The sequence below is a fragment of the Octodon degus genome, unplaced genomic scaffold (assembly GCF_000260255.1).
Source record: "Octodon degus isolate 3935 unplaced genomic scaffold, OctDeg1.0 scaffold00056, whole genome shotgun sequence".
Taxonomy (NCBI): domain Eukaryota; kingdom Metazoa; phylum Chordata; class Mammalia; order Rodentia; family Octodontidae; genus Octodon; species Octodon degus.
In genome coordinates, this window is record NW_004524632.1 from 9,557,316 (window position 1) to 9,579,106 (window position 21,791).

General features: G+C 59.0%; 1 protein-coding gene across 1 annotated transcript; it reads right to left on the bottom strand.

The window, feature by feature from the left end:
- Positions 1 to 13,186: 13,186 nt before the first annotated feature.
- Ccr7 (C-C motif chemokine receptor 7) lies at positions 13,187 to 21,573 on the bottom strand. The gene is made up of 3 exons (XM_004633731.2): positions 21,518 to 21,573; positions 17,184 to 17,233; positions 13,187 to 15,106 (listed from the first exon to the last, which is right to left on the bottom strand). The coding sequence occupies exons 1-3, from the start codon at positions 21,525 to 21,527 to the stop codon at positions 14,030 to 14,032; spliced, it is 1,137 nt and encodes a 378-aa protein (XP_004633788.1). The 5' UTR covers positions 21,528 to 21,573; the 3' UTR covers positions 13,187 to 14,029.
- Between the last annotated feature and the right edge of the window lie 218 nt (positions 21,574 to 21,791).

Below are 21,791 nucleotides of genomic sequence, written 5' to 3' on the forward strand. Positions count from 1 at the left end.
GGAGGAATCGGGGCCTGTAGCCCAGTCTGCAGCCCGGCAGCCCGCAAGGAGTTCAGTCTTGCCAACGGCCACACACGGCTGGAAGCAGATCCACCCTCCTGGCCTTGGCCAGCCTCGGCCCGTCTGGCACCAGGATACGGCTACACCAACCCCTGTACCATTTCAGTACGCGGGGTCACGGCGGGCTTAATAATTCCCAAGTCTTTTCTTATCACTTAGGAGACCTGGTAAAAATATATGTCGAATGTTAGGTTTTTCTGCAATACAGCAGAGAAAAATAAAAGAAAGAAGACGGGGTTTAATATCTCCAAGGACACAGAGAGAATCCAGAGGAGATGGGGGGAATCCTCTGACCTAAGACAAAGGGTCATTGGGGTTATGGATTTTTGCCAGGGGTGGAGTTTGAGGGGTAGGTTCAGTGACACACAAGGAACTGATTGGGGTCTCCCTTGTGGCACAGGAAAGGTAAAAGGAAGCTGTATTTAGGGCTGGCGTGGGGGTGGAGGAGGAGGAGGTGATCCCTGGGAAGATAAGCTATTGTTTCAGGGCTTCTGCCATGTTAGACGACCACCATAATAATTAAGCGATTCATACTCGGGCCGGAACCTATCAGTGAATGTTGGAGTAAAAAAAAGTTTTGTAGGGGCTGTGGAGATAGCTCAGTGATCCAAGGCCTGCCTAAGCAAGTACAAGGACCCAGGTTCGATCCCTGGCACCGTACACTGTACCAGCCCTGCCCCAAGTGTGCGGAGCGGGCCACTGAGACTGGTCTCGGTGGCACCTGCCTGTAATCTCAGTGCTGGGAAGGCTGAGACACGAGGATCATTACAGATCTGAGCTGCACAGCAAGACCCTGTACCAAGTAAATAAATAAAAGATTAGAAAAAAAGAACCTCAAAAAAACTCACTGTTTTTTAATCCTAGCTGGCTCATTCCTGGGAGCAAGAGCAGATGTTGGGGGTCTGTGTGTGGATGTCTAGGCCCCAGGCCAGGAGCAGAACCCACATGGTTATCTTCATGGAGTGTATGCAAAGAATTACGCTGTTTACTAACAAGCACAGTGCAAAAGGTGAAAATCGTCAAGAACCGACAATCAAAACAACTCTCAGAAAAATCCCATCTGTAGTCAGACTGAGAGTCTTGGGTAGTAAAAGTCAAGAATGGGTCAGGGATTTAGCTCAGTGGCACAGCACCTGCCCAGCAAGGGCCAGGTCACAAATTCGATTTCCAGTACCACACACACACACACACACACACACACACACACACACACACACACAGCAATATGTGGACACAGTTACCAGGAAATGTGGAGAGTGATGTGGGCTGTTATCACAGTTGAATTCCAGTTTCTCTTTGATGTCTTTAGAGCCTCACAGTGAAAATCTATTCTGGACATGAGCGGATCTCTTTCCATCTCTGTCCCTTTGCCTGACCGTCTGTCCGTCTCCTGGTTGCACAAACTGGTGGGGTGGGGGAGTGCCAGTGCTGCGCTGGGTGGGAAACGTCTTCCACATTCCGCACAGCAGCCAGGCAGCTGCGGCTCTCCGGGCCTGATTGCCCATTGTGCGAATGTCCCAGTTGACTAAAGCGTTTCCCTATTTTGGTTCCCAGCTTCTGACCTTTAAATAAAGACTTTGGTGCCCGTGTGAGGCAGACAATGCTTGGCTCCCCTCTGAGCTGTTTCGCTGGACTGGGTTCCCGGGAGTGAGAAGGCTGGCCCAAGAGAGAGGAAGAGCTTTTGCTGTTTGCTGGGAATTGCTCTGCTGCTTTCTAGAGGCACAGACCTGCGATTCAGAGCCGTTCACACCCAGGATCAGCTGGGGCGGCTTGGAAAGCCACTCCAAGGGACCTGGAGGAGCAGCGGGATGCTGGGAATCGGAGCTCCAGGAAGCAGAGGGGATGGTGGGTCGCCTGAACAGGTCCAGAGTTCGAATACTAACTGTTGTTCCCTGAGGCACCCCGGGCAAGTTACTTAATCCTGTGCAGACGTTAGTTGCATTATCTATCTAGAATCAGGAATTAGGGTACTGGGGGCCCCACAGCAGTGACGGGACCACCAAATGAGTTCTTATTCTCGGGTACGTGTGGTCAGGCCAGGGGCCAGCACATGATGAGCACTTAGTAGGTCTAAGGCGCAATGACTGCAATCATTTTGCCTTCTTGTCATCTCTCGGCCTATTTCCATCTCCACCTCTGGATTTCCATAAGAGACCCCCTCCACCCCCACCCCCTGCCCAGGCCTCCAGGTTTCCCTGGGGAGCTCTTTGTCTCCACCGTCAAAGGGCAGCCTTGGAGGAGAGAGATCCAGTCTGCTGGTCTTCGGACGCCCTCTTGTGGAAGTGGGGTCTTCCCACTCGCAGCTGGGGAAAAACTGCATGCGTGTGTGTGTGTGTGTGTGTGTGTGTGTGTGTGTGTGTGTGTCTGTGGGTGGGTGTGCGCTTGTCTGTCTGTCTGTCTGTCTGTCTGTCTGTCTGGGGTGAGGAAAAAGGTGGGGGAGGCCCCAGTCGCCGCAGATAAGACAGGAAGCAGTGTGTCACGGCGCCTTCCTCTCCGCCGCTGGGAAAGGCTGGGCGGCAGGCTCCACTGGGGTGCAGACCTCCAGGACGCTGCCGGAGTGCGCACCCGTGTCCGGCAGGCACTTGAAGCCACCTCTTGTCACATTGAGGTCCCAGGTCCTTACAGGTGCCCGGGTCCACAGGTCTGGCGAGGGAACAGTGACCAAGGCAGAAGTGTCCCCAGAGCAGTGGACAGACAGAAGGCAGAGGGGACACTGGAGCTGAGGGGACTCGGCTGGCCCAGGTCAGCCCCAGCTTCAGGGTGAGCGAGGGCCACAGAGACCTCCTCAAGTGGGACCTTGTCTCAGGGCTCCAGTTTCCTCAGTGTCGTGGCGGGGGTGGGGGCTTGGCCGCTGCGCCCACACTTTCTGAAGAAAGCTTTCTGGTGTTTTCTGAGCTCTCCTGCCTGCAGCTTGAGGCACGCTTGTTCTGCTGGTCTTCTGCCTTGTTCTACCCCTTCCCTGAAGAAATGAGGAGCCCGCCCCGCCCCCCAGGAGCCCCCAGATGCCTCCTGTCCCTGCCAACCCAAGCAGGCCAGGGTGGCTGACACCCTGCAGAGCCTGTCCCTCCGAGCTGGCCTCTCCACAGACAGGCATGCAAGTGTGGTCACGCACTGTTTTGCTGGGAGAAGGCACCGCTATAATGCTACTCTGCCTGTGCCGGTGACAGTGGTCTTGGGGAGGCTATGACAGCGTCCACGTCTGTGCTTATTTCCTGGGTAGCTCGGTGGGTTACCTCCCCTTCCTGCGCTCTTATGTGTAAAAGGGGACCCAACTGGGATAAGCGATAAGGGAATTTGAATGAATTGCATGTTCCCTGGCAGTCAGGCAGTGCTCCACGCAGCTGTATGTGGGGGTCAGCGATGTGGACAGCGCGATGGACAGGCCGAGAGTGGGCAAGGCCAGGAGATGGCACAAGCATTTCTCATTCTTGTCTTGGTCCAGGGCAATGCCACGTGGGCACGGAGCTCTGCTGCTGAGGCCAGGGGGCCCACTGCCACTTGGCAGCCTCCTGCCTGCCTCCCGGTCTCTCACGCCGAGCAGCATGAGGCCTTATCATCCCTTCCTGCCTTGTTCCATGTCCAGGAAGGAAGCGGTGCGAGATGCTGCGGGTGGGACATTCATTCCTCGGCTCCTGGATCTCTCAGGGATCGTGGTGATGGAGGTGGCATCTGAGCCAGCTGGGCAGAGGCCAGGGCCCCACTCTGGAAAGCCGTGCCCTAGAGCAGGGATTGCAGCCGTTGCAGCCCTGGGGCTCAGGGACAACTCCGGTGGGGCTTAGGCAAGATGTATCCCTCACCTAGAGCCGCTATGTGCCTGGCATTGGGACAGGCCTGGGGGAGACTGCAGCGAAGGGATGTCACTGTGGGAGCTACTGGTGTGAGAAACACTGTGAACAACCGAGGCACAGACCTGGGTCTGGTGGAGGAGGAGGACAGGGCCTGCCCCCTGCAGGGTTTCTGGGCTGAGGAGGGTCTGCTGGGGTGTCTCCTTCCTGGGACTCACTTTCCCAGCTACCTCGGTCCTGCGGCACAACCCTATGCCTTGGGACACTGCTCATACACAGGACCCTTAAGGCTCTGTCCCCAGGTCACTTGGATGGCTGTGTCCTGGGGCGCATCAGCCAGAAGAACCCGAGAGACCTGGGCTGCCCTCAGCCCTGTCCCCTGCAGAATGACATAACCGCCTGGCCCATACATGGCTGGGCTTGCTAAGTGCGGGTTGGTTCCCTGGCTGGGCTGGGCACAAGTGGGAGGCAATGGGAGATTAGTGCTGTCCCCGGCCCAGCCCAGCAGGGGTAGGGGGGCCCTGTCTTCCTTCATCTGCTGCATGCCATGTTTTAGGAGGTCCTGGAGGGATGGTTGGGGTTTGGGGTCTGTGCCATTGTGGCTGCTGCTGGGTCACTGCCACCGTCCCTCCGTCCTCTCCTTCCTTTCTCCATTCCTCTTCCTGCTCCCTCCCTTCTTCCTACTGTCCCTGATTCCACTTCCTTCCTCCTTTCTCCCCTCCCTTGCCTTCCCCTCCCTCTCAGTTCCTCTTCCCCCCTTCCCTCCATACTCCATCCTCTCCCTCCCCTCCCCTTCTTCCCTCTGTCTTAGCATATTTACCTTGAGGACAGATTTGGACCACGTGACCTCTCTGCACTCAAGGAAGCGGGAAATGGGCACTGTGAGCCCCAGGTGCAGACCCTCGTGTGGTATGCCTGGGACCCTGGCTGGAGCTGGGAAGCCTGGAGATGAGCCGGCCCTGCAGGCCTGGTTGTCCCGGACCACTCCCTTCCAGCCAGCTTAGTAGCTAATTCACACTCGGATGCTCATGGCAGCTAAGGAAGAATGGCGGTTCACACCCAGGACCCTTTTAGCTGTTGGTGGCTTTCAGGTCCTGCCTGCTGCCTCTGCCTTGTCTGCCTTTCTGCTGGGCAAGATGCTCAGCTGCCTGGCTATGGACGAGGGGTACAACCAACTTGTTCCAGCCTGGCATAGGAAGCCAACCAAGGAACCCCAGCCAAGGCTAGGGACAGGGTCACTTTGGTGACCATATATCTCCAGATAGTGGTTGAGCTAGGTGGGCTTAAAACGTCAGGTCAGACAAGACACACCCACTTGCGGCCTGCGCCCCTGCTCCTCTGGCTCTGAGAAGGGCCAGGTCAGAAAGTGGTGGAGGTGGCCCTGGGAGGCAGGCACTGGGGAAAGCTGCACCCTGCTCTTCCATGTGGGCATGGGGGGCCGGGGCTTGGGGAGTTCAGACCTCATGCCTGGGCTCTTGGCTGGTGGGAGAAGACTGAGATCCTGAGCTTGGGCCCACCTGGCCGCCTCGCTGGGCCAAGCACTGCTCTTAGCTGCCTGGGCTGAGCCTGGCTCCCAGCTGCAGCTGTCCTGGTCCTGGGTGAAGAAGCAGCAGCTGCAGACTCTGTGGCCCTGTGGCCACTGCAGTTGCTGCGATTTTGAGGCCTGAGATGATGAGCCAGATCTCTTGTGGCTGTGCTCTGGATCTGGGCCTGTGCATTGCTTGGAGCCCAGTGGGGCAGGGGCTGGGGGTAGGGGACAGGGGCAGGCACTTCCCTTTGATGGGAACTAGAACAGGAGCAGTGGCCAACTGGTGGTCAGCTTCTCACAGCCAGGAGAACTGAGCTAGTGTGGTGCTGGGTGGGAAGGCCTGCCTGAGGGTGGTGGCTGAATATAAGAGGCAGAGCTGGAGGAGGAGAGGGGCTGTTGGGGGCTGGTAGAAGCTGTCTGGCAGCTGCTGGAAGCCGCTGGCTCTCTTGGGCTATTCCACTGAGGGACCCTGTCCTGGGGGCTTTCCTGGTGAATTTGGTTGTTCTCTTCAGAGGAGGAACTCAGGATCTCATTGCCCCTGAGGATGGCTGTGGTTGACTTTGGGGATCTCTGGTCCCCACCTTCTTGGCTCCAGAGGAGATTGTGCACAGCTCAGCCTCCTGGAGAAGCTTGTTGTGTTGGCTGTCCTGATGAGAGCTTAGCTTTCCTCCTCATTAGAAGAGCTCAGGGCCTCACTGTCGCTGGAGATGGCTGTGGGACTTTTCGGGGAGCTGTGGTGCTTCCTCTGAGCCTTGCCTCCTGGCTCCAGACGTTCTAGCTTCCACCACTGACCTGTGGGCCTTCCCAGCACAAAGCTGTGAAACAGGCCTGCAGGAAATGTCGTGGGCCCTCGGCCTCCACTGTACTCGTGCGAGGCAATGTCCTGGGCCCTAGGTCTCCAGCTGGACTGATGCAGGATGTTGCTGCGGGATCCAGGCCCTCAGCTGGATTCTTTGGTCTTTAGAGTGTGGACAGAGCTTTCCTACACTTATAAAATGTGCCCTGTATTGTATTGTTCCCTTTGAAAAACCCCAATTACAATTCCAACTCTCAAGGACTGATTTGTGAGCCCCTCATGTTCTATGGCAGAGGCAGCCCTAGCTCCAAGTGTGTTTGAAGCCCATGGGGAGCCCCAAGAGTGGAACAGGTTTGGGGCTGGAGGATGCTGACTGACAGCACCCCTCAAGACTATCTTGGGTGAGGGTCTTACGAATCCCTTTCCAGACCCCAGCCCACTGCTGGGGTCCGGGGAGAAAGCAGACGCCTCCTAGTGACTTAGGCACGCTGCAGGCGGTGGCCCTGGCAGGGGGACAGGGCGCACCTGTGGGTGGCTGCTACCAAGCCTCCGGGAACTCAGGCCTGCGACTGACCGCAGGTAAACACTGCACTTTGTATGGGAGGAAGCGCCCTCTCGGGGCTGGGTTCCTGTCAGGGAGGTAGTGAAAGTTTCCAACGTGCGTCTGTGCATTTGTGTGTGCGTGTGCTTGCGGAGGTGCCCCATTATCTTTTCCTCTTTACAGAAAATCAGGTCAGTGGTTTGACTGTTGTCACTGACCGCAAGGTGCAGTGGGAGGGAGCCCAGGGGTCCCCAGAGACCAGAGGAAAGAGTGGCCTGTCTGAGCAGGGGACAGAGCTGGCCACATCCGCCTCCCTGCCAGCATCCCTCTGTGTTCTCTCTGTCCCCTCTCCTCCCCTGCCCTGTAGCTCTGGCAGCATGGAGGGTTCCGGATTAACTTGGGGTGGCACTCTCCCCGTAGGTGACAACAACAACAGCCGGGGCAGGGTGCTGCCACCCCCAACACTTTCACACCACAGTCCTCACCTCGCCCACAGCACCAGGGAAGGACAGCAAATGCAGCGTTCCTGCCGCCGCCTGGGTCGCCCACAAAGGCACAGAGATCAAGGAGCAGCTTCAAAGGCAACCCAGTTTCCCCTCTGACCTCAGATTTACCTTGGGGTCCCTGGGCCGCTACCCTGAGGCCGAAGGGAAACAGTGGCTTGTTGGGGTACCCAGGGGTAGTCACCCACGGCCAGCGCTCTCCTTGGTCCCCCTGGCCCCGCCCACCTCCTGGGCACCCTCAAGCCCTGCCGAGGGGCCCAAGGGGCTGCCTGCCTATGGCCTCTGGAGGGACAGTGCAGGTGGCCTCGGAAGGTGCTGGTGCTGTGCAGCTGCGCTGGAATGATGGAGCTGGGGTTTCGGTTCCCATGGAGACAGCATCTGTTTGCAGGGGCACCTGTGCTGGGGGCGGGGTGGGGTGGGAGAAGGTGACAGGGTGGTGTCTCAGGTTTGCAGCCTGGGGCTCTTCCAGGACAGTGCCCCTGCCTGAGCCACAGCAAGGAGGTCACCCCAGCCACACATCTCAGGGAAGATCTGCCCCCGCCCCATGCATCCACTCCACAGACTGCTCCAGAGCTCTGATGCTCTGGGAACTGGGCGAGGCCAGCCCAGTGGGAAGCCGGAGCCTTAAGCCTCATTCTCAGAAGGAGCTGTGTTCATGTAGGGGCTGCATTGTGATCCCCGAGCATCTAACCTTGGCATGATGTAACTGAAGCTGGTGGCGCCTGCCCTCCTGGTCAAGAGGGGGGCCAACATTTGCATGCCCCCTTAAGGGCTGGGCAGGATACCCCAGGAAAGGGCTCTGTCCTGACTCTCCTTGTCCCTCTACTCAACACCAGGGGTTCTGTGGCCACTGCCTCGGGAAACAGAACTCCGCAGCACCACTCACGTTTTTAAATGGGGAAACTGAGGCTGGGGAGAAGACAAACGCTTGTCCGGGGGCTGCAGATGAGGAATGGTTCCCCACCTTGGGAACGGAGATCTGACTCTCTCTTTGCCCCTGATCTCTGCCCATGAGCACCTGGTGGTAACCAGACCTCCCTCCCTGCCTGGTCCCCAGCCTGCCTGGCCGCTGGCTGCCCTGAGGATGGGGCTGCTGTGAATGGGAGAGGAGCACACTGGCTCTGGTTTCCTAGAGGCTGTGTCTCAGAGAGATAGGCCAGACTCTACTGTCGGCCCCCGTGCCTCAGTTTCCTTTTGGTAAATGGACAGGGTGTATGTGTGGGCTCGGGGACCGGCACCCTTCGGAAGGACTCTGAAGAAATCAAGCACTGGGTTGGTGTCACTCTGGGGCCCTTCTTCTCTTTCGCGGGGACTGAAGGAGCAGGATAGATGGGCGCCCTCAGAGGCACCCTGTTTTCCTGCAGCATCTGGCATCGCCTAACAGTGTTCAGCGCAGGGACAGAGCCAGGAACAGCTTGCGTCGGGAGCGGGTGGAAAGTGGAGGAGAAAGAACAAGTCCCAGGCTGTGGGGCCTTGGCTCAGTTTGGGGCGGGGACTCAGGATGAGAAGGAGCCAAGGTCGCTAGACGGCCTGCACTTTGTGTTCGCTCTGCCTCCACCTCCAGGAAGCCAGGGTAAGAGAAGCTGAGGAAGAAGCAGCCTGGGAGCCTCCTCAGGGCGGTGGGGGCAGCAGGGACGTTCATGAGGGCTCTGGCAGCTGTGAGCCAAGCACAGGTTGCAAGTGTTCTGGGCGCACCCAGGAGGGCAGCTGCTGCCTGTGCACCCCTTGCCCCTACAACATCCCTGTTGTCCTCCTGGTCCCCAAGGTGCCACCTAACTGGGGGAGGGGAGTGCATCTTAAGCCTGCTGGGCTGCTTTGTGAGCTGAGGCCCAGGGAAGAAACCATAGCTGTTGCAGATGTTGGGGGCCCAGGAAGTGAACCCCTTTCCTATCCTCACTCTTCCCCTCCTTGGAGCCTCCATTGCTGCCCCCTGCAGTGTGCTCAAATCTGTGGCCCTCGGGTGAGGGCTGTCTGAGCTGACGAGGGTGTGCATGCCAGCCCTTGGGGCATGACGGATGTGTGGGAGGAGAACGTGGAGGGCAGCGCCGCGGGGTGTGTCTGTGGTGTGTGGCCCAGTGTGCTCGTACAGCGGGTTTGCCAGGTTCCTGGACACGCTGAAAGCGGTGCCAGAAGAGGGGACACCGCAGTGTGCAGGACCTGGTGTGCAAGAAGTGCAGATGGAAACGGCCTTGCTGAGGAGAGCCATGAGTGTCAGCAGGGGTTGGGCCCGGGGATGGCTCAGGTGCCTGCCTGGAAAGCGCAAGGTCCCGAGCTGGGTACCCAGGACCACATGCTGTGCAGGCCCCAGGACTGGGCGTGGTGGCACACACTTGGGAGGATGAGACAGGAGACCTCTGCGAGCCTGGAGGAGCTACAGAAGCAAGCACAGGGCCAGCCTGAACTGCGTAGCAAAAGCCTATATCAAAAAAGAACAGAAAAGAAAAAAGAACATCAGCATGGGGACCCGAAGCATTAAACCCAGCATAGGCTTTTGTGTGTGGACCCTGTTTAGACATCGTGTGTGTGTGTGTGTGTGTGTGTGTGTGTGTGTGTGTGTGTGCATCTGTGTGTGCTGGTGTTCCTGGGTGACTCTGGGGCACCTGCTGCCATGTGCTCACGCACCAAACTCAGGCACTGTTCTTCCTGCTGGGACTGCCCTGCCGCACCCACCTAGTGCAGAGTGGGTTTTATTTTTGGCGCCTTTACTGTTGTACCCGTGGTGCCCTGGCGGCTTTGTTTGACTACCTTTGTTGGAAGGGTGACAAACACTTCCCTCCACCTGCTGCCACCCTGGCCCCACCAGAAACCACAGCTGGGGGTGGGGCAGCTTCCTCATCCCTGCCCCAGCCCTGCACCCCTGCCAGCAGCACCCTGGCTGGCAGGGACCCTACCCAGACAAAGGAGGAGGAGGGGGCTCAGCGAGGGGAGCTGACCCCTGCCAAGGGCAGAGCCTGGACACCTGTGTGAGAAGCAGGTTGGGCCGAAGGCAGCTTAGCGTGGTGGCAAAGCCCCGGGCATGCCTGGCTGTGGAGGGTACCTCTGCTGGGAGACAAGAGCCATAATTTGTTGATTCCTTTTCCTCCTGGGTCAGAGCTGTGCACCCAGCAGGTTCTGAGAGAGGTGGGCTGGGCCTGGAGCGGCTCCAGAAATATCTGGCGGTGAATAAATAGCTATCTGGGCTAAGAGCGCAACAAACAGGCAGCAGTAAGCATGTGGGAGGCCAGCGGGACGTGACTGGAGCCCTGAGCGCTTCGTTGCCCCTGCTGTGTGACCTTGGCCTCTAAGCCCCTTCCGAGCCTAATGGAGTGGCACTCCCCGGTGTCCTTGGCACATCCTGGTGCTCAGGAAGTACAGCTGTGGCCCCTCCATTCCATCAGCCTCTTCCTGACACCTCCTCCTGGCCTCTGGGCCGCCAGCGCTGACACAGAGCAGGAGGCCATCCGGCGAGTACCCCAAGGTGGGGCCCTGTCAGCTGAAATATTGGGGCAAGGGATCCTCAGGGACTTAGGAGAGTCTAGCTGGTAGCTCCCGAGACCTGCCCAGTGCGTGTGGGAAGGCAGGAGATGACAGCACGGATCAGCCACACGTGGGGCATGCGCAGCGGCGGCAGTGTGTCCCGAGAGCTGCGCCCTCTCCGGCGCAATCCTAACACTCACTGCCTTGGCTGGAGGTGCAGGGCCCAGCCTGTGTCTGGCTGGGTCCAGGACAGGGGCTGCAGGTATCTGGGCTGGCCACGGGCGGGCAAGCTGGGGCTGTCACCCAGCTGTTCCACAGGGCAGGGGCAAGGGCGCTCTTCGGGGTGGAGAAAGGGGACCCCTTTAGTCTCCTGTGGTTTCCTAGGGGCTCAGACCTGGGAATCCTGGTCACTGCTGACCCCGCTTCCAGCCTGGGATTCTCAGCCCTATCGCATTAACACAAATCCAGTTTCCTTTGGGCAGGCTGGCCTTCCTCGGCTCCGAGCTGCCTCTGGTGTGCTATAAACTACGTGGAATTGAACTCGGTTGCTTTGGGCCCAGCGACGTTTTTGGGCTCCCATTTTGTAAGCATCCCCTAAATAAATGCTCACCAACAATGCTTATCTCTGAGTTTGTAAGTGCTTTGCTTGTGTGGGTTAATTTCTTCCTCACCGACATGCTGGGAGGTGGGTGCTCTTTGTCACCCCATCGTACAGATCAGGAAACTGAGGCACCAATAGGCCACGCTGCAGGCCAGGGAGAGGCGCTGGGATTGGCGCCAGATGGGCTGGCAGTGGAGCCTGCCCCCGCCCTGGCTGACATTCCAGGCACCGTCCTGTTTACCCAAATCCTCTGCTTTTTCCAGTTGAGAAATCCGAGACTCAGAGCAGTTGAGCAACAGCTGAAGGTCACACAGCTGGGGAGCAGCAGGGGCTTGGGCCCCTCGGAGTCCGCCAGGCTCCAGGCTCTGCTCCCCACCCCTTGGCTGCCCTGCCGCGGCTCCCAGCGCGAGTTTAAGCAATCTTGCCCGTCTCCACGTCTTTCCTGGCAAGGGCATTCCTCCCACCATCTAGAGAAGGATGAGGTTGGGCCCTGTGGATCCTCAGGGTCCCTGGCTGGCTGGGATCCGGGAAGTGTGGCGGATCTGGCTCCAGGGGCAGCCTTGCTGGGGGAGCGAGTGGGAAACTTTGCGAAACCCTAGATGGGCTGCGGGGGCTGTGACCCGGGGAGAAGGGGCGGGTACATGACACACATGAGAAAGCGGGGCACAGAGAAGGCTCGGGTGGGCCTCCCAGGGTTCTTTGCTCTTCCCAGGGGTCCCCCAAAGCCCAGGGCAGGCGTGCGAGAGATTGTGCAAGGACAGAGAGGGTCAGGCCAGTGCGGAGCTTCAGAGACACCACAGTGGGGGCACTGATGCGGCTGGGGGCTCTGCTGCTCTGTAAATATCTGGAGCAGCCCAGTGATTGCAGAAAGTGCGTCTGAAGCCAGGGGGGCGTGCTAGCGAGTGCGGCTGGCCTGGCCTCCCCTCCCCGACCGACTGCTCTGTTGCACTCCTCCCTGGCAGGAATGATGTTTTCCCTTCTGCAGCCTCATCAGGGCCACCCCCGAACGTGCGCAGGTGGGCTCCCCTTGGGACACATGGGCATGCTGGCCACGTAGGCATGCACGGATGTGGCCGCACCTGGGGATGCCCAATGCCTGTGCCAGCACCCGTGCCAGCTCCACCTCTTAGGACACCCATTCCTGGGCTACCCTGCAGAGGACGACACTGTTGCATGTTACAGACAGAGAACTGGGGCCATGACCAGCAGCATCACGGTGGGACAGAGCCTCTTTTAGTGGGCTCTTATGAATGCGGGACAGTGGGCGGGGCCATACTTTGCACGAATGCCTCAGCCTTCCTCATGTGACCCCGCAGCCAGCAATGGGGGTGCTGGGCTTCTGATGTCGCCCTGGACACCACAGAAGGGCACATGGACCCCAGTGACAGGGACATTGGCCAGGCGTGGGGCACAGCACCAGCCCTGCCCCACAGCAGGTGTCCGCATGGTAGAAGGCGGGATGATGAGCCCCGTGGCAGTTGCCTGGCCTTGGGGCAGATGGCTTCATGCAGGTAGACGGAGCTCAGTGAGAGGTACTTTTCTACGGCTTAACAGCTACCCAGCCTGCATTCTTTTGTCACAGCAGCAGAATCCACAGGGGCCCACACATTGTGTCCTGGAGAGATGTAGCAGCTGGGGGCCGTCACAGAGGGTCCCGGGCAGCCCCAGCCCCACGCTTGGGAAGGGCATCTGCGAGTGGACAGTGCGTCCTCAGCCCCACTGCAGGCCCGTATCTGTTGGTGGACACGCTTGAGCGCGTGTCAGGGGGAAGTCAGGAGGAAAGGTGAGGGGGGTGCAAGAGGAGGTGTGAGGGGGCGTGAGAGGGGTTGCAAGGGGGGAGAGGGGGCAGGAGGGGATGAGAGGGGGCAGGTGGGTGCGGTCCGCAAGGAAGAACACTCTCATCGGACCAGAGCTCCTTTCCCTTCTTCTAAAGCTGTTGTTTCCCCAGGGGAAACTTTTATTTGTGCATGAATAGGATGCAGTCCCTTAATGAACTGGAAGCAGAACGGGTGCACTTTTTTTTTTTTTTTTTTTTTTTCTGCTCCTGTTGACAAAGAGGAGAGAAGGAGCTCACTGGCCTTCAGCAGCCAGTGCGGCCACCCTCCCTCATCCCTGCGATGTCCTCCATGCCCGCTCCTCTGCTCCTGGGCAGAGCCAGGAGCTGGCGATGTGCCGTTGCGTTCTGCAACCCTGCTGGGAACGAGGGCCTTGGGGAGGCCAGGCAGCTGTCCAGCCCGCAGCGGACACGAGCATCATCATCCATCAGTCCATCTGGAGCACCCTGTCCAGAGCCAGGAGTGGTGCCCGCACAGGGACAGAGCGCCTGGAGGGTGCCTGCCAGTGTGGACGACTGTGGGAAGAACAAGGGGGCAAGGGACGCAGACCCCAGGTGCCCTGTACTTGCCCGCCAGCCGCCTTGGTCTCAGGGGCAAAGCCGGAGTTTCTGCCCCGGACTGCCCGGGAAGACTCCGTGCTAGATGGGAGAAGGTGAGTTCAGAGGATAGAGTGGTCCCCTGGCATCATCTACTGCTCCCCAACTCCAGGAGCTGCGGCGCTCCCCGAACCTCAGTTCTTGGTTTGTGGGTGTGGCCTCCACGGTGGCACTAGTTTCTCTCTCCGGCCTGGATTGAGGTAGCTGAGACTCCATAACAGAACCACATTCCCGCAGCAGCTCTCAGGAGGATCCTGAGTCATCAATTTTGTTCCCTGGCCCCGCCCCGGGGTCCCGGGAGAGAGGTCCCTCTCCACACAGAGGAGCCCTAGGGAGAGAAGGTGGTGGTGGTCTCAGCCTCTGTGCTCATGGAGACGCGGCGCACGTGCCGGCAGGAGGACCACTGTCGAAGCTGCTCCTGGCTGAGGCAGCCCAGGTCCTTGAAGAGCTTGAAGAGGTCGTTGCGGAACTTGACGCCGATGAAGGCGTACAGGAAGGGGTTGACGCAGCAGCGGACGGAGGCCAGGCTGTAGGTGATGTCGTAGGCGATGTTGAGCCGCTTGCTGAGCTCACAGGTGCTGCTGGTGACGTTGAAGTTGGCCACCGTTTGCGCCAGGACCACGCCGTTGTAGGGCAGCTGGAAGACAGTGAAGACCACGACCACGGCGATGATGACCTTGATGGCCTTGTTGCGCTCGAAGTTGCGCGCCTGCAGCAGCGTGCGGACGATGACAAGGTAGCAGCAGCTCATGGCCAGCAGGGGCAGCAGGAAGCCGAACACCATCTGTGCCACCTGGATGACGATCAGGGATTCCACCTGCTCCAGGAGGAGGGAACAGCGCTGCACCTGCTCGCTGATGCTTGTCTGGAGGCCGCTGTAGATCATCTCGGGGATGGACAGCAGCGTGGCCACCACCCATATGCCCACGCAGGACAGCTTGCTGACGAGGAACACGCGGGCTCGGTGGCGGTGGGCAGACACCGCCTGCACAATGGCCACGTAGCGGTCGATGCTGATGCACAGCAGCAGCAGCATGCCGCTGAAAAAGCTCATCTTATAGATGCTGAAGATGACCTTGCACAGCGAGACGCCAAAGACCCAGGACCTGGCCGCGCTGTAGGCCCAGAAGGGCAGGGTCAGCAGGAACAGGATGTCCGCCAGGGCCAGGTTGAGCAGGTACACGTCGGTCATGGTCTTGAGCCGCTTGAAGTAGACGTAGGTGAGCACCACCAGCCCGTTGCCCAGCAACCCCACAAAGCAGATGAGCGAGTACATGACCGGGAGGAACCAGGCTTTGAAGTTCCGCACATCCTTCTTGAAGCACACGGTCTCAAACAGGGTGTAGTCCACCGTGGTGTTGTCACCGGTGTAGTCGTCTGTGACTCCATCTTGGCAAAGGCATGCCTGGGGGGATATGAGAGGGCGAGCAGCCCGGGTCAGCTCAGCGGGTGGTGTGAGTCTGTCCACCATCCAGGCAGTGCAGGGACTCTACAGCGTGGTACCCATCATGGGTACCCCCTGGACTTCATAGAAATACACATTTTCAGCCCTCATCGGGAACTCCCCAGGGGTGTCTGTATTTTTCTCATATGTCTCGGTGATCCTTTGATTTGAATTGAGTTCTGGGAATCTACCATACATACGAATTTCCTGGGGGTCTTGCTGAAATGCATGTCCTGAAGGGTATCCCCACCAATCAGTAGCTGGGGGCTGACTTTGCCCATTCTCCACCTTCTGTGAGCTGACGGGGACCTGGATGTGGCCTGAGCCTTGGGTTCAGGCAGTTGGGCCTGTTAGGTGCCTGTCCCCAAGCCCCAGTTTTCTCACCTGTGAAGCGGGCAAACACTATTTCCTCATGGCCCCCACCCCTGTCCTGGCTTCCTTTCACATCCACAGAAGTTTTCTTTAGGCCTCAGGAAACCCGGTGAGATTGGGGATGTAAGGCAATCCCTGTCAGGCAAAACTTTTCAGGGGGCCACAAAACGCCCCGTGGTGGTCAAGGTGTGAGTGGTGAGGCAGCCTTGAGGGGGATCCCCACAGCTGCGCCTGGAAGGATGTGCTGGGGCTCCCTGAGCGTGTCACTGTCTCCTCTTACGCCGGTCGCAGCAGATCCCTCTGTGAAGCTCACTCAGGGGCTCTGAACTCTTTTCAGTCTGTCTAGGGTGAGGCTCAGCAGCCGCTGTGATTTTATCAATAAGGAGAGGCACAGGCCAGCTGTGCAGATGGCCCTCCCGACTCTTCTAGGAGCTGGGTACAGGCATATCTGAGTTCTGCATTCATCGCTGTCCTACCCGGGACGGAGGACAGTAGGTGCCCAGCAGCCTTCGCCCTCTCCGGGACACGCTGCCCTTGGTGGTGGCTGCTCTCGGAGCCCCCTGAAGGTCTGGAACTTAGGCCTGAGCTCCTGGACTCAAGGTCTTGGCCCCTCTGAGGGGCAGGACCCCCGGCCTCTGTGCGGTGTGCCCGCCCTCTCCCCTCCCCACACCTCCTGTCCCTGCAGCCTCACCGCCTCTGCAGCCCACATCCTGCTCTGTCTGTCTGCACCCCCCAGGAAAACAGAAGAATGAGCCCCGCGGCCTCTATCCCGCCCCAGCCTCTGGCTGAGCCCAGTCCCTCAGAGCAAGGAGCCCACAGCTTGGCCGTGGGGGCGGGGTGGCGAAGGAGAGGGCCTGGACTGGGCTGCAACAGCTGGGGGATGGGGCTATGGGAGCATTGCCCAGCTTCAGGCTGCCTCTGGCCAGAGCACCTGGAACGGTGCCTGTTTGGCCTGTAGGCCTGGGAACAAGCCCAGTGCAGAGGCCGGCCCCACCCCACAGCTCCCACCCACCCGACCAAGAGGAAACCCGACTCCAGAGTTAGTTTCCTGCTCGCCACTCCTGGCACTCAGCAGTCTGCTGTGTCCACTGCTGGGATCGAGGAATGGAAACGGGTGTGTGCGTGCATGTGTGTGCGTGCGTGTGTGCGTGTGCTTGCGTGTGTGAACGTGTGCACTCATGCATGTGGAGTCCAGCCCCTCCAACGCTTGTGACCACCCTCCCAAGGCAGTACTCCCCCATCCCTTGCTGGGAGATCAGATGAGCTTGTGTCACCACAGCTTCGGGGGATAGCGCAGAAGCTGGAACCCTAGATGGGGGTTCTGCTCTCTGCTCACACATGGCACTTACACACGCGGGTGAGTGTGGAGGTGCAAAGCACCCCATGTCCTTGTGTGTCCCCTCCTTTCCCTTGGGCTCTAAGGTCCAGCTTCTGGGTGAGGTCCCCTCCAGGCCGGATTGGGAGGGACTGGGGAGCAGCATCCCCTACTCTGGCTTGAGAGGTGTACAGGAGCTCAAAGGACACCTGTGGCTGTCCACTGTCACCCAGTCCCAGGACGGGGGCGGCCACTGGCCAAATGAATGGCTTGGGCCTAGGTGGCCACCTCCCACCACACCTGCCTGGCTGGCTTGGGACCCCATGTCCCCCAAGGGTCAGGAAACCTCACCTGGAACAGCAGGAGCAGGGCCACGGCCAGCAGGCTTCTCATTGGTTTCCCTAGAGGAGACAGGGGTGAGGTTATTGCTGGGCGGGGCCAGTACTTTCTTAGTACAGCGGGCAGCAGGTGGGTAGGACATCTGCCCTGCCTCCTGGTGTCGCTGTCCCCATTTCCTTCTGCTCTGGCCTGGTCCATGTTACTGCTGCTGGAGTGGGGGCCTGTCCTGGACTCCCATGACCCCGAGGCAGTGGGGCCTGACTCAGGGGTCCACTGCCTCTCCCATTCCTGTGGGATGTGAAGAAGAGGTGCAGCCCAGGGCAAGGATCACCAAGAAAACTGAATTACTGGTCTTTTCCACAATTTGAGGGTGCTTTGGGGACCCCACTACCACTCCAGGGCCCCATCCTTCCTCCTAGTGCAGGCCCAGGATGGACCTTAACGGTGCATAAGCCTAGCTTGTGCTGCCAACGCAGGGGGTTTCTGGTACTGCTATTCCCGGTGTGACCACAGACCGCTGTGCTGAGAGCTGGGGACCCTGACAGACACTCAGATAGCCCTCTGGGACCCCACGCAAGAGGTGAACCGCGCGACCATCTAGCGGCCCCTTCCCGTCTCCTGGTCCTCAGATCCCAGCCAGACCCTAGCCCCTAGGGGTGTCTGTCCCTGAGCTGTCACGCATGAACGCCGGGGCAGGACTTGCCGGCTGTCACAGCAGATGAAAGCGTGGGACTCCACTGCAAGGCTCGCCTCCTGGAGGCTGCGAAGCCGAGGACGCTCCTGTGCTTGGCGACAGCGCCACCTGCTGCAGCCTTGGGCACACGACACGCAGGTTGCCTGAAGTTCACTAGTTGGGCTTGGGGGTTCCTAGGCGTGGCAGGAAGGGGATGAGCCCCCCTTGGTGCACAGATCTTTCTGTCAGCTCCAGCAGGTCACCCTGCGTGCCACTGCCGGGGACGTCTTCAGGGGATGTCACTGTGATCCTAGCCCCAGGGCGCCTGCTTCCCAAGCCCACAGGACCCTGCCCTGCTGAAGCTGTGCTTTACTTGTCAATGGGCCCCCCACATGCCCTTAATCTTCTGTTTCTGGGCGCGGGTACCCCTGCCCCTGTGCCCAGCCGTGCGTGAGTACCATGCGTCCCGGCGGCGCCCGGAGCCCAGAGGCCGAGGGTTCCCGCAAGCACACCCTGGCGGCGTCCACGTGGCCCACCCCTGACTCAGCCTGCCGTTGCGTTCCTGGTTGTCTTCAACTCATCACCGTCCTTCAGTTACCCCCGAGAAAGCCCACTCTGACTGTTGTCGGAAGAGATCTCAACGTTCTGATCAGTTTTTGTAGGTGAGGTACAAAGAACAGGAGCTGTTTCTGTTTTACTCTGCTCAGTCTTTCCGTTTGCTACCATGGGGGCAGGGGCCTGGTGTGTGTGTGCGCGCGCGTGTGTGCGTGTGTGTATGTGTGCTCGCGCACACACGTATGTGAGTATGTGCATGTGCATGTGTGTATGTGTGGTTTCTTATTTCTAGTGATAGACTCGGGTCTGAGCAGGGATCCAGAGGCCCACGACAGCCCATTTTTGAGAAAGCTAGCAGGGGAAGTTAGGGGAATTCTGGTGGCCAGGGGTCGTGAGTCAAATCAGTCCTGTCTGTTATGAAGTCATAAAGCAACTGGTCCTGGGCAGCCACTGGCGTAGGAACCACGAGGCTGGGAATCTCGGGGTTTAAGGAGTGGTTGACCTCGATGTTAAGTATTTTTCTGAGTCCTTGAGTTTTTAGCAGTGATTATCATGAAAAGAAAATTCCCCCAACTCCTGCCTGATCCCCGACCTGAGAAACCCCTCAGAAGCAGATGACCAGGGCTGGCTACGCCAACCTTTTCTCTTTTTAGAGACAGGATTTCACTAAGTCACTAAGTTGCCCAGGCTGGGCTTGAATTTTTGGTCTTCCTGTCTCAGCCTCCCGGAGGGCTGGGGCCATGGGCGTGTCCCACCCTGGCCGGCTTCCTGCCTGGACTTTTTAGGCCAAAGCAATGGGGCCTTTGGAGGGCAAGGATGGGAGAGAGTTGGTGCCACCCTGGAGTGCCCATGGGGTCAGAGCTTTACCCAGTGGTGATGCTGTGCTTGTGGAGCCCTCCATAACGTACTGCCTCCCCTGGGACCATCGTTTTTCCTCACAGAGGTGGCTCCATATTACCCCCACCTACCAATGGAGAAACTGAGTTGTGGCAAGGTTAGTGACTTTCTCAGAGTCACCCAGTGGCCAGTAGTAGCGTTGGGCTTCGACCCCAGACTCTGGAAACTGCATCCTCCTGTGCTTGGGTGTCTGAGTCTTCGTGTGTCTCTGGCTCCTGACATCGTGCAAGGTGACATCATGTATCCTCCTGTTATGTTCCAGACCACAGGAGTCCAGAGAGGTGAAGCCACTTACTGGGGGTCGCACAGCAGCTAGCAATGGGCTTGAGATGCTGCACACCCTTCAAGACCCAACTTAAGTGCCCTTCATCTATGTTTGCCATTCTCTCCTTGTCCTGCTGGTGTGCTCATTAATGCTACATCTGTCTCTGTCACAGCAGCGCACAGATGTGCCTGTCCTTCTCCTCCCTGGCCTTATCAATTCCTGAATTCCCAACCAATGACAGAATGGCTGAAAGAAAGCAGCAAGCAGAGGGACTATGTCCTCAGGACCCCCGGCTGCCGCTGCAGTGTCCTGCGCAGCGCAGCCAACCTGCTGGCCCCGGTTTCCTCGGTGTCCCCTCATCCTCTCGTCCCCTTGGTGCTGTTTCTCACCAGCCTGGAGGATGCCAGCCTCTCCTGTGTTTGTCTGTGTTTTCTCTGCTTTTGAGACCTCTGAGGTCTGGGGCACCTCGGGCTGCTCATTCAAACCGGGAAAAAAAGCCACCCAGCCTGCGCTGAGCTCTCGCTTTGTGTAATAGAAACTCGGTCTTCTCACTGCCTCGTGTTCCCTGCTGCCTTCGCGGTCCACCCGCACTCTCAACGGCCCAGGAGCGTTTTGAGCAAAACGACCAAGACAGTTCGGCCACTGGGGTTGTCTGGGTTAGGAGGTGGGAGTCCCCTCCCTCCAGGCCAGACGGCGCCCTGCCTCTCTGCCTCTGCCACCCCTAGACATGGTCCTGGGGGACACTCAGTAGGGGTCTGAACCAATGGCAGCTTCCTACTGTGTTAAGCCATGTAGGCAGGTCTCCATGGGGAGTGTGGGTGCTCCAGGTTTGTGGTCCTCAAGGTGGGTGGCTGGGGGTGACCTTATGGGGCAACTTGGCTGGGAGAGGTTGAAAGAGAGTTTTCTTTTTCAGATAATATTGAGAATTGAACCCAGGAACTTGGCGCTGAGCTACATCCCCAGCCCTTATTTTGTTTGAGGAAAGGATCCTGGTAAATCGCCCAGGCTGGGCTTGAACTTGAGATCCCCCTTCCTCAACCTCTCAGAGCACTGGGATCACAGGCACAGGCGCAGACCACCACACCCATCTGCGAGAGATTTGCACAACCTCGGGTTGCCTTAGAGTGGCTCCTTCGTTCGTTCATTCATTCATTCATTCATTCATTCATTCATTCATTCCACAAACACTTCCCACTCGTGCCTCAGGCAGAGGAGGGCACAGAGAGGCTGGGGTAAGAGGTGGCCTTCGAGGCTCACACTCAGAGTGGGGAGCCCTCTGTCCATGCGCAGAGCTCAGTGGGTGGGGAAGGCAGAGCCGCGGGCTGTGGTGTGGTGAGGAGGGTTCTGGACCGCGCGGGAACCTTCACTTTTTAAAGCCGCCCTCTTGTGGCTTTGAGGCCACGCTGGCTGGCTGGCTGGCGGCGGAGCCCTCTAGGAACCTGGCCTTCGGCTGGCCGGGTCAGATCTGCAGGTGAGATTGGCATCTAGGGCATCTGGAGGACCTGCTCTTTGAGCACCCTTTCCCAGGGTGCCCCTCAAAGTTTCTCTTGTCCACTGGGGGCCCAGCTAGGGCATCTCCACCCCAGTGCCCCCCCCCAGCTGGGCCCTGAACTCACAAGATGTAATGGTAAAGCGGTTGTGACGGCGAGGGTGAGGTGGCGGGCATTTGCAGGGCTGGCACCTAGCCCACGCGTGGGCAATGTCAACTTTCCCCTCCTCCAGCCCCGCAGCCGGGAACCAGCACAGTCATTCATTTCCCCTCTCTCGCTGCCCAGAGTCCTGGGGGCCTCATCCATCAACCCAGTTTCCCCCAAGACACCCAGCTCAGCCCTGCTAGTCGCCCAGCCCCGGGCACCAATGGCTGTCCTGCCCCGTGACCCTGGATGACAAGGAGGCCTTGCAGGCAGCCTGGTGTCTGCAGCCCTGGCGCTGCTCCTCAAAACGGAGCTCACTCACCCGGGTCCATGATGCTGCAGACAGCTGCCACCACACAGGAAGGCTGTGCCCGCGTCCCCGGCTCCCCTGTCTGGGGAGGAAGTGGCATGGAGCCCCTTTTAAGACGTCCTGGGAGCCACCCTCGCTCCGCCTCCAGCCTCCGCCTCACTGGGGACCGCAGGGTATAAGAAAGTGACAGAGTGACGCTGGTCATAGGACCCTGAATCACCTGGTCATTTACATTCGAAAACCCCCAGAGCCTAGGTGAAGGATGTCAGGGACCCACGTCCCCTCT

What these genes read in the sequence shown, in the direction of transcription:
- Ccr7 (XM_004633731.2), bottom strand. An exon ending in CCCTGCTCCTGCTGTTCCAG is followed by an intron (nt 15,107 to 17,183) that starts GTGAGGTTTCCT and finishes ATATCCCCCCAG; the next exon opens with GCATGCCTTTGCCAAGATGG.